This window comes from Petromyzon marinus, chromosome 25, assembly GCF_048934315.1.
Source record: "Petromyzon marinus isolate PM22_M1 ecotype Great Lakes invasive population chromosome 25, UKy_Petmar_22M1.pri1.0, whole genome shotgun sequence".
In the NCBI taxonomy this organism is placed as follows: domain Eukaryota; kingdom Metazoa; phylum Chordata; class Hyperoartia; order Petromyzontiformes; family Petromyzontidae; genus Petromyzon; species Petromyzon marinus.
The window spans coordinates 7,178,140-7,194,634 of record NC_133691.1 but is presented as its reverse complement, the minus strand read 5'-3'; the positions used below and the strand labels follow the sequence as shown (position 1 = coordinate 7,194,634).

The window sequence follows — 16,495 nt, the reverse complement described above, 5'->3', positions numbered from 1 at the left end:
TGGCCACACATGTTTGCTCATCGAAGTGGGAATTAATAGCAGCAACCATCTAATCTAAACGCGCGTTTCTAAATGTAAACGGCAAAACCAAAGGACCCAGAGAAAAATCCATGCCACCACCACGGTTAGAGAGATCACATCAACTCCAGATATACAACGGGCATCATCAGGGTCGGGATCGAACCCACGACCTCCTGTATACCAGTCGAGGGGGATAAAGAATCTGCCACCACAGCGGGATTTGTGCGCGTGTATGAGTGACATCATATTCGTTATCCTGCTAGGGGCCCATATTTCACAATTTAAATCTTAAATTTGTGTCACTTTGTTTTGGGGTGACAGGTTTGCACAGTGGAAACACCGGTGCGTCACGAGACGAAAGTCCTGGGTAACATCACCGGCTTGGGCACGTTACTGTGCGGCGTATGAATGTTCTCGCCATATTTTGCATGGGTTTCCTCTGCGTTCTCCCGTTTTCTCCATAGCTGAAAAAAAAACCCAATATAACTGGTGTTGGCCAAATATCTAATTGCCGTATAGTTGTCTGCAAATTTCTCAATTGAGATTACACAGCAGCATCACGCCCTAGTGACAGAAGTTTGGCAAAACCCTCCTAAAACATCCTTCACACTTAGGGAGGCCTTCCTGGATAATCACGATTAACAATAATATTAAATAATAATAATCGTCATCTAACTTGCCTACACTTCCTCACAGTTGTGATCACGAGTGATTGACCCATGTGTACCTCCAAAATGGATGGTTGGAGCCCAGAATTTTCAATACAAGATCTTAACCCTGCTGTCAATGCAGTTAGTTATGCCCACCCGGGCGGACAGGCCGTTTTGTCACACATGGTTATACGTTATTATTACAAGACTTGATTTATTTGATTGAGTCATCGATTGAGTTGTTGCTTTGACACAGACACAGCATCAGTCCCTTAAGCAGTCCAACCACCAGGATTGTTCAAGTCAGGAAACCGTACACTAAATATATATAAAAAAAAAAGTAAACACGCAAAGGTGCAACCCTGCAATGATAAGGCTAACGCCACTGTTGGCAGAAGGGCCTCCTCTAGAGGGAGCGCTAGAGAACACTTTTTAGGGGGCAGTTTGGTCTTCTCTTCCACGCTGGCCGGATGTTTCTAATTGTGGGAGTACCCACATTTTACCCCACCGCACACGACCTGTAAAATCGACTAACTCTGGTGTATGCATTTGTACTCTTGGGTGGAGAGAGGCAGGGAGGGGTTTAAGAAACGCACCTAATGTTTCCAGTTGAATTCTATATATGTGATCAAGAATATCCGGCCAGCGTAATCCACATCTGCAGTATGACCTGAACTCACAATTCTTAGTTGCACGCATTGGCATTAGACCGCGATCACTTGAACACAATTCACGAAGGTCCTTGCCAGTGTTTCTTAATGATCTCGTTAATGCAAGAGAGAACACGCACGCATGTGTGCATATCGTCGGCGTTTCAGTCTCTCGGAGTTTCAGTCTCTCGGAGTTTATCATGGCCGTGGCTTCGCGAGGGCCCAAAAAGGGCTGAGGATGATTCCTGACTTTCTCACCTAGCTGCCATTCGAAAGAACAAATATAGAGGTCTCTCTATTGTCTGAGAAGTGGATGCCAAATAGGTTTGGCTGCATCATCTTGTACGCACATCACTGTCGAGAGACCAACGCAAATCTAGCAAATGGCACTGTTACTTTAATGTAATATATTAAGCCCCTCTGCCTTCTTTTTGTAAAATATCACCCGAGTACACTGGCTGTTTTTGCCAGGTGTGATGCAATAGGCATTTAATCTTACGGTAATTATGGGGTAGAGTGGTGGCGCAGTGGTCAGTACACCACATTATGAACACGGCTACCTGCGTTCAATTCCCAGCCATGGCTAACACCAGTGGTGCATGATATCTGAAGAGATTATTTCCCACTCCTTTACAAACCAACATTGACCAGTGCGGTGAAGTATGGTTAACAAAAACTCCTCTGACCAACACTGTGCGACGAATGAGATGTTGGCTTGAATTAAGGAAATCCTTCATTCCACAGAGGATTGACAAATGGCTGTTAGTAATTATTGTCATAATCCTCATCAGCCATGGTCGATCCACTGCTGGATGAAGGCCACCTCTGATGAGTGAAAAATTTAAGTATCATTACCTATTTGTGAATTATTTCATAATTCAGTTTCATGAATCAAATTATATGTCTGACAATTATTCAATTGTAAAATAAATATTCTTGGTTCTTTCGGTAAAGTCACGTAGAAGGGAAACAATAAAATAATAAAAAATATAAAACAATAAAATTCTCACGACGTTTCGACAGCAACACAAGCAATCATCATCAGGTGTGAAAACCACAGCAAGAAAATTTGAAAAAAGTGGCGGTTATTTCCGAATATAGATGGACTCATCCATCTGAACAAACTGTCAAATCGCTCTCCGTGGTGCTAACGTTAAACATAACCGCCACTTTTTTCAAATTTTCTTGCTGTGGTTTTCACACCTGATGGTGATTGCTTGTGTTGCAGTCAAAACGTCGTGAGAATTTTATTGTTTTTATATTTTAATTATTTTATTGTTTCCCTTCTACATGACTTTACCGAAAAAAACAAGAATATGAATCCCTGCAGTCACGAAAGCTTTAAATCAAAATATAAAACACATGTCTCACTGCTCAAAAGGAAATGGAGCAGGGATAATCTATTTTGGCAGACCTGTGCCTGTGATAGAAATTACACATTCCTATGGCGGGAGCCATCGTATCTGAAGCAACCACTGATTAACCCCCCCCCCCCCCCCCAGCCACAATGTGGTTCTTACTTCATAAACTCTGTAGAAATACGGGGCAGAGTTGGACCTCTCGCAGGATTTGAACTTGCAATGGCTCTGATTGTGAGTCCAGCGTGAGTCCAGGACTCTCACATCGAAGATGCGCTGCTTAGCTTGTTTTACTGCATTGAAATCCATGTCTCCCCTGAAAAAAAGAGACTCCTTGGTCCCGATGGGCTCCGAGTTTAAGAAGTTCAAGTTTAGGGTTAAGAGGGGTCATCATGGCCGATGCCATTAATTCCACTACACCTCACATGCCATTGCCTTCATCCTTCTGCTGGATTCCATAGTTGTCGCAACTATTACACCCGACTTACAGATCTGCTGTTGTTGCCAGGGCTTTATCTCAGTTGTATCTTTCTGGGGCTGAGCATTTGGAAATATATCCCTGCCACCCCCACAGCTGTTGGGGGGGAGGGAGTCAGGGTTCACAAAGGTTTGGGAGCCCCCATGATTTGTTTAATGAGAAATCAAGCCCTGGTTGTTACATTGACCTCTGCCTTGTCCATGAATCCCTGGATGCCACTCCAGTGCCCATTATATTTCAAATTTCGAAGTGCGAAATTCACACCGTTCTCCGCATGCACCTATTTTGAAACACCGGAAGCTGCTCCTCCAGTTGCTCTGTTTTAAGGTGCAGCTCTCTCACCCGGGGCAGTAACTCCTACCGTTTCTCCTGCCTCAGTCACCCATCTTTCACCACGAAAGTTCACTGCTCTTACAAAGCGGCTCGTGTAGTCCATAAAAAAAAATTCCGCAGCAAACTCGCCTCTTCTCTTGACCTCTTTTTCAATGGGCTCTTGGCTATAAATAAACATTATCTATGCCATTATCTTTTCGTGGCATCAGTAGTAGGCTGTATGCCATGTTGAGGATGAAGCACTCCAATTCGGATAGTTGATATATAATTTAGAATACATATTTGAGTACATCTTCTTTGGTTCTTTCGGTAAAGTCACATAGAATGAGAATAAAATAATAAATTAATAAAATAAAATAACACAATAAAATTCTCACGACGTTTATTTTATTAATTTATTATTTTATTCTCATTCTACGTGACTTTACCGAAAGAGCCAAAGAAGATGAATCCTTGCAGTCACGAAAGCTTTAAATCGAAATATTTGAGTACATTTGTATTTTGAACTATTTGGACAGCATGAGTAAAATTATGCATCGAAAAACTATTAAAAGTTGTTATCGCCTTGCTTTCCAACACTATAAATAAACTTTAAACGTGTAAATAAACGTGCTATATACATTACAGCTTATTCCTCTGTTCTTAGCTTTCAAAAATAGATGTTAGTTCAATTGTCGTCTCTGCATAATGTCAGGAGACGGTGCCCATTTAGAACCATTGCAGTGCAGTGTGCATCACCACCCTATGCGTTAAAGAACAGCCTGCAGAAGAGCACAATACGGAACTACTTCTGAGATCCTTTCAATTGGCTCTTTTTAGCCATGGAGAAATGTTCATCAGGCAGTTCAAATAATATACTTATTTTACAAATTGTGAGAGACAGATTTTTTTTCTATTTAAGTTAAAAATCCATTGGTGACCGTGTCAAGACCTTTAACTGGCTACACCGAAAATCTCGTTTAATCGCAGGTGGCTTCCCAGATTTGAAACTGGGCTCAAGGCATTGCTACTTCAGTTCCCAGCAGAATTTTAAACAGCTTAGCTTTTAAAACGCACATTCGCACACGTCTTTCCAGAGCTTGTTTCATTGTACATACCGGCATAGAAATGTACCACGTAAATGTTGACCTTATGCGACTGCACTTTCATAAATTTGCTCTTCATGTCCGTGTTTAATTCTAAACACATCTCAAGAGATTTGAGATGTTCTAAAAAAAAATCCAGTGTCTTGGCAGCATTCAAAGGGGGACATTCAAATATACAGTTATTGGATCTATAATTTACTCTTTCACATCCCCCCCCCCCACCACAGCCCTTTATTGAATTCAAGTACTTTGTGAAGGTGTAGTGTATTCGGACACCACGTCGCTACTTTTTAACATCTCGATATGGTCTCACCGTTGTGCTCTATGCAATCTTAATGGTTGAACAGAGCACAGGGAAAATAGTCAGCGAAGGGAATTTACTAAACACCACTTCTCTCTTATGGCAGTCCAAGTAGGCTTAGTAGCCTTTCAGCAAAAACAAAAAGTAATCACTTAACGATATTTGATTGCACCAGCCAAACAGATGCTGGGAATAAAAAAAAACATAACATCACACAGAGCCATGTTGAAAGCATTTAGCCCTATGCATGTTTTCTTTTTTGTACAGCTGTCTGACTGGAAATATAAGTCAAGCGAAACGGGCTGCATTCATTAAGTTAATTATTCAAGTTGTCCTCTCAGTCTGGTTAAGTCTCTACTAAAAGACATCTAGAAAACTGCAGTCATTGGTTTTCAATACCATTCAGTACATTTGCTTTTGAAAGTACTCTACGATATGTACGTCAAGTAGTAACTCCGTTTGCATCTGTGAGTGTGTTTGTGGCAGAGAAGTAGTGTCCGGTTGGAAAATGCACTGCATCATCCACCCCGCAAACAGATTTCGTTTCTGGGCATGGTGCAAAGCATCTGTGACAATTGGTATGTTCACCTGGCCTTGCCTTACTCTCTAAGGTAAAGGAGCAGCCCTGGAATTATGTATGTATGCATGTTGAACTTCTTTCGAACCCGTACATATCCAACCGTGCTGATTAGAGGTGCGGGGAAAGGACAACAAACTCTTCAATCTAGATTCTGAAGTGCGTTGCAGTGGCAATGACGATCGGGCATGCGTGGTGCTGGTCAGAACACGTGCTCATGTGCTGTGCCAGCCTGAATGGGCGCTCGCTAACAGCACTTGCACCTGCAATCTAAGAGGACGGAAGAGCGGGACTGCAGCTGTGCTGTGAGTGTCAGCGGCGAACTTTAAAACGTTTTGTCAGCACTTCACCGTCAATAATGCTTAGAATACCACAGCGTGGTAAAATTATTGGCACTGCTCTTATTTAGGGAAGTTATATATTATTTTCTATAGATTATTCAAAGACAACATCTTCTCTAAACATTCGTGTTGATGCCAACTCTGGTTGCCCTACTGAGAAACTCTTTGCCAACATGGGAATGTGGAATTTCATCCACCGGGAGGTACTTCGAATTTGAAACACATTTCTTGAAAATAAGGCACGTACGTAGTAATTGTTGAATTAAATATAGTAGCTGTTATTTCTAATGTTCAGTCCTTGGTCAATTCACTGCTGAATTAAAGGGCCCCCATGCGGTGGAGGTCATGAGAGATATTTTACCATACTTCACCACACAGGTTGGTGTGGGTTGGTCCAGGGCCTGGCCAGATTTCACTCACTACTGATGTTAACTATGACAGGGAATTTAACTTAAGTTTATGGGTTCATGTGGCGATAAGCATTGTCCATGACCTTTCAGTAAAGAAGTTGCTCATGCTTTAAGCACATTAGTACATTATCAATAAAGCTGCATTCAAACTTTAAACGGAGTTTGATTGCAACCGTAAAAGTTAATTCTCACGTGAAAGGAAATACTTTATTCAAAGCATATTTGCAGTTATTCTTTTAAAAACAGCCATATGTATTTCATTTGCAAGAGGAACCTGAGGAAATGTAAGCAAATATGATTTTCATTTCCAAAACAAGCCTTAGTATAATGACCAAAAGCACACACACGCATACATTCAGTACTCAACTCAAATCAATTCCATTAATGCCAAACAAGCTCCATTGACATTGACTGCATATGAACAAAGTGGATTTGATTTGCTTCAATATATGAATGAAGTAAATTAACTGTAGATGAAAAAAGTTACGTTTGGCACATGTCATATTGTCTATGTAAATCTGTGTCTAAGCCACAATGCCACCGTATCGACCCAAAAGGCTACGATATTTTTTCCTTCTCTTCCAGAGTGAGGGAGGAGCTTGGCTGGATTAAGTTAAGCAATGTGCCCTGTTTATTGGGACAAAGTAATACATTTTTAGGTCTAAATCTATTTCTAACCATGTGCTGCCCCTGCCTTACACTTTGTTATTAACACTAACACTGTTCATCAAAAGCAAAGCTTTTCCCTACACAATAAATCAATGGGTATCATTCATTCCCCAAGGCAACGGTAGAAATTCAACATTCTAATCACAGGGGGGACCAGTCTAACCATCTTATTACCTCTCTTGGCTACCCTGTGAGTAGTTCCTATTTTATCAGCCCTGAAGGTATGATGGGTTGAGTTGATCAATCATTGGGATTTTAACTCAAGAGTGCCGTGATCTCATTGCTCCCAAGCTGGATTACGACTGCATATCATGATCCACAGAAGCATAGGAATTATGGAAATGTTAGATGGAAAAAGTAGATTTTAATAAATGCTTGATGGGCCATGCATGTCTGCAATTTCATCGATTTTGAGGCAGGGCTGATGAATCTTCACAAGACGCCCATCTGCAGGGAAATAAGGCTGCTGTCGGAATAAGTGCAGCAAGTAGGTCGCCGATAGGTTATCTGTGCTGCTTGATCTTGAAAGAGGTTTATTTTTTATATCAATCAGCTCCCACCCGGTTGTAAATATGATTAATTGATTGATTGAAGGCACAGCTACAATGAAGTGTAATTCAGTCCCAACCATCACTTGATTCCAATAGAAAATGGGACAAATTTATGAAACTTTTTTACAAAATAAACGTCTTATATTCACAGCATCCTGAATACATTATGGTAATGTATTGATGAGTGCCGGGAATTAAATGTCCATGGTCTCCAGTGAGATGAATTTTACACAGCCGTATATATTTTTACGAGGAGAGTATATTTTTTAATTAATCGTATCAATTTGGTAACCATTTTGTAATCGAGCAAATTACGCCTATCATGATAAATCATTAATTGCATAGTATTCTGTATTACAGCGGAGGTGTGAATGCTGCTGATGATCATAATGGTGTTGTATTAGATTTGGTCGGTGCTTTTGAATTACACGCCTTTGCAGTGCTTTACTCGATATTAAAGTTTTACTTTCCAAATTTACTGAGTCATTTACTCAACGACTGATTTAATGCCTTAGCGACACGATCATTGACTCGTGATTGACAAGCTGACTGACTCACAGATTCAATGCCTGATTAATTTGCCAATTGACATAGCAACTGACCAACTGGCCGATCGACAGAACGGGGTGGACCGAGAGTGACTGAGTGCATGAATGCCTGGCTGATTCATTAACTCATTCCAGGCTCTTGTCGTTCAGCTGGCGAGGAAGACGACGCAAAGACCAGCGCCCCTGGGTCGCCCGTGGCCGACAGCCAGGCAGGGGTGGAGAATTCTGGGGATGAGAGCCCAGACGAAGAGGCAACTGGTCCTCCAGCGACTAACAAAGGTGCGCTCTGTTCCAAAGCCCCATGCACGGGAACAGCAGACACACGTGCTTGGATCCCGCCCAGGAAAAACACCGGCACCCACAATACGACGCTGCAGGGAAGCATCCCTCGAAGCGGAAAGCAATGTGTCAGACCAGTACAGAAGCAATTGTATAATTATTCTATTTTTTTTTAGTCCTCTGTCAATTCACTGTTGGCTGTTTTATTAAATAAGTAAGTCCATGATTTATAGCCCTGTGTCAATTTCCTGTTGGATACAATTGTTGCGATTAGTCACTCATGGGAGTTGTTTGACCATATTGCACCACGCTGGTCAGTGCACTATGGCATAGAGAGGTCTGCAACCAGCAGTAGAAAGAGAATGGTAACTGATGAAGAAGTTTTTTTTTTTAAATATTAGATTATCTGCTGCAGTGCATGCAATGTCGTGATGTGTTCAGTCGATTAAAGTGGAGCAAGTAGGGTTATGTTGTGTCTGCATGTATTTGTTAGTGTTGCTACCTCCAGTAGATCGTTTCTCCAGGCAGTCCTGCTTTTTTATTTGATGTGTTAGGCTGAGTCAGCCAAGGGGACGCCCAGGTTAGGTCCAAATACCAATTGGCAGTAATGTTGCACGTGACTCTGAACCATTAGGATTAGAGTTCAGTGTGCTAATTACTAATAAACACAAACGTGGGTACACCAACATCTCTTAGCGAGCACCTATTGAAGCTGACATGGCACAGCCTGCAGTTTACCCGGTGGTGATGGCCGCGCACTGTACCAGCATCAAAGAAAATCTGGAGCAACCTCGTGGAGGCCAATCTTGATTTGAGGCCCTGTGCTCGTGGAGGCCCTGTGCTGGTTTAGTTGCTCCCCGCCACTGATGTCTAAAGCCAAGAACGTAACCCAGGTCATGCCATGGCTATAAAGGAACTAAGATAAAGGTCTTCCAATTCGCGTGTGCTGTTAGCAAAGCACCTATGAAGGCCAGTAAAGTGCACGAGCGGGCTGCATGGACAGCACCACACATGGCCCCCTTTGTTTCCCGATCGCCGATGCTCACACATGGCACAAGGTACTCGTTTAAGGCTGAGTCGACCCAGGTGAGGCCTAGAACCATTTCAAATATTCGCCAGTGATGTTGGCCACGAGCGGAAATCGAACTCGCATCGACGGTTTCATAGCGCGGTGTGCTAACCACTGCGCCAACCGCTATGGCTCATGCTCGCAGTCGCACAGACATGCACACACGGACACGGACAAGCGCTCGCACAGAAAACCTGGATTGGGTTTCAAACCATCGGCCCTTGAACTAAGAGGTGAGTGCACTACCTCTGAGCCAAGCCTATCACCGATGATGGATTGGAACGCCACGTATGACATCCGATCTTGATTCCCAAAGCTTGACAATTTGATCAAAGCGAGTCACAAACAATGGCACCGGGGGAGATAGAGGGATACTCACGAGGGGTCTCGGCGACGCAAACCCTCCACAGTTGTTAAGCACCCAGCTGGATGAAGCCTTTGAAATGGTGCCTGCCCTGTGTTAATGCTGCCGCAGATTCCATTGTTAAGCGTTGCAACGCAACGCGGTGCGGGATTTAGAAAGCGACCTGAAAGCGAACGCATCTCAGAACTCCGGGACAGGTGTGAAGCTGCGGGTGCCTCCAGGGCAGATCGAGAGGGGATTGCGTGGCAAGGTGCAGGCTAAGACTGCGGAGGGAATTTCGCTCATGGGGAGAGGAGGAGAGGAAAGTCTTGAGTTCGGAGGAGGTGTTTCCTTACCGAGATTTGTTGTCAAATATTAGAAGATGTCATACCAGCCTGTACGGAGTTTGCATTGTTATCTCCTCATTTATATATATATGGCCCCAGTAACTTCCAGTTTTCCAGGCATGCAAAATACTCGTCAAAGATTAATTGGCCAAATATGCCAAATGAAGGAGTCCTCCTGGAAAAATAGTCCTAAGGTTCAATGACACTCCCCCTGATTTTATATATATATTTTATGAAACTATTGATATGAATAAACTCGGATCACGTTCACGGTGTAATTTGATGCACCTCGTTTAATGTAGCCAGCAGTACTCGCCTAATGTGGCCGGGCTTGTGTGGCACAGGTAAAGCAGTCTCTTAATTTATAATGTAATTGGTCGTCAGATGTGATAATGAATCCTTCAGTTGAACACGTAGGCTTGTGAGTGCTTAAAAAAATTGAAATGTATTTTTTTCTAATTGTTGGTGACTTGGTTTATTTGTGGGTGGTAGGAAGCCATGGGATTTGCATCCAGGACCTCAGCGGTAGTCGTTTGGTGCTATCAGGCAAACAACAGCAAAGATGATTAATCTATAATATAGATTTTTTTTGTATTAGATCGCGTAAATATAAATGTGTCGTTCAACCCACCACCACCTAACTCAGCCAACTAGTAAGGGTTGTCACATAAACAGAACATGCCAATTTGTTACTCGTACAGCACAATGGTGTGTTGGAGAGCAAATCCACAACATTTACAACCTGAGTACGACGTTTTTCCAATAATTACAACTATCTGTTTCGTTCCTTAAATAGAGGGATAGATGTGATGACGTCACTTGTAAGCACTTGTGCGAAGGGAATGGGGGAATCAATTAATTAATTAATTGATTAATTGATTAATGCATATCCATTCCAATGGGTATCCAGAAAATCTATATTTTGGATAATATTGGTCGCGACCAATATTATCCATGATAAAGGTTAGGACCGATACAGGATGACTTCTTCACAATTCTGGCTATTACCTGATGAAGCTGATTGTAATCACCAGTGAAAGGTCACGGGTACTCGAATTGTAATTGTTATGGGTTACTCTCCAATGCACCGGTGTGCTGAAGTCGTAACTAATTAGCACGTTTTGTTTATGTCACACACCTTACCGGCTGACCGTGTCGGGTGGTGGTGGGTTTAACGACGCATTTACACGATGGAACCCAAAAAAAAAAACTTGATTTGGACAGATCAGTAATATTCATAAATCCAACAATACTTGATATGGACACATAATCACGGATAATACCACCAATGCCACAGCGCCTCACCCATTACTTCTTCCACCCCTGTGCTTGATCCCACATCTGTTGCACCGTGGACACTGGGACACTCACCTCTGGTCTTACCAGGTGGTGGTGGCCTCACCGGTGACATTGGGATGGGTGTCCTCTTGGCAAACTGTTCCCGGTGGTTATTGTTTAGAATACAGATGGGATCCGGCAAAGTTTCCCTCCCCACTGTCCCCCCCCCCCCCTCCCCTCCCCAACTTCGTCACACATAACAGGAGTTCTACAACTGCCTGCTAGGACCCAGACGCAAGCCCTTGATAATGACATGACTCTCGCCCTGAACATGACAGGAACTCGATGCAGAGGGAGCGCTTTGAGGGCTGTTGTTGTCGACCATAACGACGGACCGCCATTCATGATGACATTAAATAAACGCAGCTCCTTTGGCTACTGACTGAGTCCTGGTCTGACTGTCCGCGCGTGCTGTGTATTTGAAGGTTCCGTCATCAGCATGTCCAGCTTTTAAGTCACCTTGTTGACGGGAGAAATCCGCAGACTCAACATATGCCGTGATTTTTCTCCAAGACGTTGTGGGTGTCTCTTAGCCAAAGGCTGAAAATATTGAGCGTGTCCGGTCGTCCACAACACCCATAGGTTTTCACTCTTATATCATCACCACAACCTGGGTTTTGGTCTGCTAGACTGGTGACCAACATCTGGTAACCAACCCCTGGTTACTGGTCCAACGTTGTTCCCAGCAGTCCAGCAATTCCTCGTTTCACGCGGTAGACGTGTTCCTGAAAAGTGCCGCGTTAAGCGAGGAGTTACCGAATATACATTGCAGGGCATGAATACATCAGGAATAACAATGGGAATTTGAATGACATTCACACTGTTACATCGGCCTGCAGTCATCCCACGGTGGGACAAAGTCCTGAGATAGGGGATGCCACTTAGTCTATCATTCCACACGTTTACCCAGAATTCCCATACCACTCAGAGCCCGTGCCGCTCAAGAAAGTAGCTCGTTGTTGACCGCTCAGAAACCGCGATATAGCGGGCACGTTCCACGTTATACCACGGGGCATGTTCTGCATTGTGCAAAAAGTGTTTCCGAATAGAAGGGGGGCCGTGTTATTGTATATAGCACTCGCAATAACGACAATTATTTACCCAAAGAAGCTTCACGGGTCTCTTTGCTAGGATGATCCTGCATTGGGATGTTTGGGTAATACTACTAATCTGTAGGTTTAGGGGTTATGCAACCTGCCCTGCTATATCCTACAACATCATATGGCATTCTAAATCCCATTTAAGATGTTGAACCCTCAGTCAAATGTTGGAGGAAAGAGCAATAATTACAGCATGTAAAACGTATAAAGCAAATGGTCTCATCACAAAACGCAGTCATGAATTTCTATTTTCCATTTATTTAATCTTTGAAAGGGTACTCATGGCCTCATGTGACATTAAAATGGAAAATGCTAAATTAATGTGTTCAGCGCATATACGTACATGATTTACTTACTCAATTCCGTTATGCCATTTTTTGCCACTTTTCATCAGGCGCAATGCCAGCCTACGTAGAGAGAGCCCTTATTCTGTTTAATGTCAAGTCCTGTCTGACGACGTGATGCTTTGCAAAAGTGCATTGAGAACAGCTACTATTGAACATGACTTCACCTTTGTTCATATCTGAAATTGTAGATGGATGGTAACATTGCCAGAGCTCCTGTGACATGGTCAGAGTGATCTAAGTTCAAGTCCTGGCTGGGATTGATTCAACTGTCATCTCTATGGGGTTGCAAAAAAATAAATGTGTTATTCATTTATAATTCACCAAATCTATTACAATTGTGCCGTCTTAGTCAAGTATCACGTCACTCCATCGTGAATGCGGTGAAGTGCGATCTGTTCACCGCAGCTGCTGCCCACCGCCCACGACGGGCTCACACAGGAGGCATGGACACTATCCGTCAAGCGACCCCTGATGCCATCGAATGGATTTCCCGACTCGACTTAGTGTGTTAGGATGGTTTTGTCAGTTGCTCTTCAAATGCCACTCGAAGGAGAGAGTGACGTCCTATGGAATGAAATTTCTATTCGGAACACCCGCAGTGGGCAGTGCGACGACGCAACATGTAGGAGAACGGCCTCAGAATATATCTACTTCTGACGTCGCCTCAATCGACCCATCCACACAAGAGCCACATCACTTACATACCCTGCGATGAGTGTTCATAGCTTATCATAATGGTAGCAACTATTATTATGATTATTACTATTATTACATTTTGGGAGTTTAAATAAAATATCATTTAGTGAAAACCACAATTTAACACGATGTTTTTGTTTGTTTGTTATTGCCCAGTCTCGAGTGACTGGGCTGATTCCATCAAGGTACTCACTGCACTTGAGAATCCAGCTTCGCCAGAGGCGGCTGCCCAGATGCAAACAGAGTTCGCAGTTCAGTGCTCTGACCCAGCTCAAAGAAGCATTTGTTATGCTTGTTTGAGCTGGGACACATAATTCTGGCTATTTGCCTCATTGAAGCTGCTTGTAATCGCCAGCTAAATTCTGTACTCGAATTGTAAATGTTTTGGGTTTACTCTCCAACACACCGGTGTGCTGAAGTCGTAACGAATTGCCAACTGTTGTCTATGTGACAAAACCTCACTAATTGGCTGTGTCAGGTGGTGGTGGATTTAACAACACATTCATATTTACACGAACTAACCCCCAAAAAAAACATTTATTTTGGATTTTACTTTGGTTTGCCTGCTTCTTTGTAAAAATGGTCTGTGCACAAATGCACGGAGCATTGTCTCCCGCATCTTACAACGGTTACGCTGTGATGCGAAGCTAAGGAAGCAAGAGGGCTTCGGCGGGACCCATCACTGGAAGGGCTGATGGCCGATGGTCAAGCCTGATGCTGATAGAGCCGCAGCCGTAAGAGGCGACACACCCAAGAGAACGATGGCCACGGAGACGAAGCGATGAGATCATTCTCACGTAGAAGAGCGAGACAGATTGCTGCATCCTGAGAGCTGGAGGGAAAGGCGACAACTTGGGATCTCGGCCGTCATCATCATCAGTAGCAGCAGCTAGATTATAGCTGCTGATGATAATGATGAGGGTCTAAGCAAATGCTTTTCTTTCTGTTATTTGCAATCACAAAATAGCTACTGTACTGGTTTATTTGGTGATTGACCTGTGTCATCAAAGCCCTTTCCCTAACATCTGTCAATGGCCTATCTTACAGCAACCTCAGGGCAGTGTTCTCATTAGCTGTGTGACCAACTAAGTGATTCTCTTTAGGCCTAACAGCCTTATTCAGCCCACATCTGCTCTGAAGCAAATTAAGTGAAAAATCTAATTCATGTGATTTTTTTTTAGTCATTAGTGACCAGACTGACACCATAAAACCTATTCCACTCGGGAACTTTGCGTATGCCCAGGATGTTGCAACATAGACTCAACTCTCGTTTCTCAGAGGTGCTGGTTCAGTGGTCTGACAGAGCCACTGTGATCCTCCTCAATTACTCTGCCACCCGATGCTCTGCTCGTTTTGAAGGTTCCGTCTCTTTATGCGCACCGTGTAAGCAGTGTGTCAGAGTGCTGGGCATCAGGGGCTGTGGGGGCAGAGAGGCATTCCCAGGAGAGCAATGGATCCTTAGATGTATCCGTGCGGAGCGTTCAGTGTTGCCCCCTCGAATTTGCACTTTTTCACCACCGGGTACTGCAGGTTCCTTCCACGTGCTATAAACACTCAGTCATGGAATTGGCCAAATATCCCAAGGCAAGCCCCCTCGTGAAGAAAAGAGACTTGTGACTCAATGAAACTTTCCTGTATGAAGGGCATTATTGTTATTATTATCACATTTAAAAATATCTACTAAGTATGTGTTCGTGGATACCAAAATGTACAATATTCGATTTACGCAATCCATTTTTTAACCGTGGTCAATCTGTGGGGGACACTGTCACTGCCGTAGGAATGTGGAATTACCATCACTGGCCCAGCATAAGCGCCAGTCCATTGCTCGTTTGAACAAGCGTACACATTTGCTCAACTTTATCATAAAAACAAGCAGCCATGGCCATCCCTGGGGTCCATAGATACTCAAGGTCATGAGGTCATGGCAGCATACTCTTAATGTCACCACTTCCTTCTGCCTCATACAAGCAATGCGATTATTGGTTCATTAGAATGCATTGCGGTAAATAATAAGTACCGTAGGCTTATTCATATTCTTTAAATCAAAATTTTACCGTAGGCTTGTTTTTTAAAGAACTTCAGATCAGATTATTGCATTTTAGGAATTAAAAAAATAAAACTGCTTGTGGCTGATGTTTCAAATCTCAATACCCTGGCCAGATTGCCAAAAGACATGTTCCCTGGCAACCAAAACTAATCTGTATCTACATTTCAACTCCTGATGCCGCTTACGCAAGATGAGCCTGTGAACCTGCCAATAATAAATAAACATGGGATAGAACAAACTGCATTTATTTTATAGCTAAGCTCGCCGTGAGTAAATTTTTAATATCTGTTGGGGTTTTTTTTACAGATAAATGTATATTGCACTAACATTATGTATTATTATAATGATTTATATTAAACAAATACATATATTTTCATTGTTTTGGGATATTACATTTACATGAATAAGAATAGTTTTTTTTTTAATTGAAGGAATTCTCAGTTATGCAATACAATTACAAACAAAAATATTTGAACAATTATGCAAATAGATATATGTAGTTGTTACGTACGTAAGTGCTTAAATGTGTTTCTGGAGTAGTGGCACAGTGTTTAGTACACAGTGCAAAGAACTCAGTAACATGAGCTCGATTCCCGGCCATGGCTAACACCAGTGATGGGTGATATCTGTGTTTAGTTCAGTCCTTTGAAGGCAGGGGATGAGGAATCACACGGATTTTTGAAACTCCCAAAATCACCAGGCTCCAGGGTGACCAGGAGATGGCATCACAGAAGATGGGTGCATGAAGCTATCCGTGCGGTTCTTTGAGCGTCACCCGCTGATGTGGATTACGATTTTCATCCACATGCCAAACACTCTTAAAATGGAATTGGCCAAATATCCCAATGCAGAATTCTTATATTTCGATTTAAAGCTTTCATCTTCTGGGTTCTTTCGGCAAAGTCACGTAGAATGGAGATAAAATAATAAACAAAATAATAACAGAATATAATT

General features: G+C 42.8%; 1 protein-coding gene across 4 annotated transcripts in view; it reads left to right on the top strand.

Moving 5' to 3' along the window:
- The window catches only part of LOC116945890 (zinc finger protein ZFPM2-like), a 204,134-nt gene that overhangs the window by 31,929 nt on the left and 155,710 nt on the right, over positions 1–16,495 (top strand). For 2 of the 4 annotated variants that reach the window (XM_032960542.2, XM_032960544.2), the window contains exon 2: positions 8,108–8,251. The exons of 1 other annotated variant lie outside the window; for it this stretch is intronic. In XM_032960542.2, the coding sequence (XP_032816433.2) occupies positions 8,108–8,251 (144 nt within the window). The remainder of the gene's footprint in view (positions 1–8,107; positions 8,252–16,495) is intronic. One more of the 4 variants, XM_032960543.2, reaches the window with a different exon arrangement.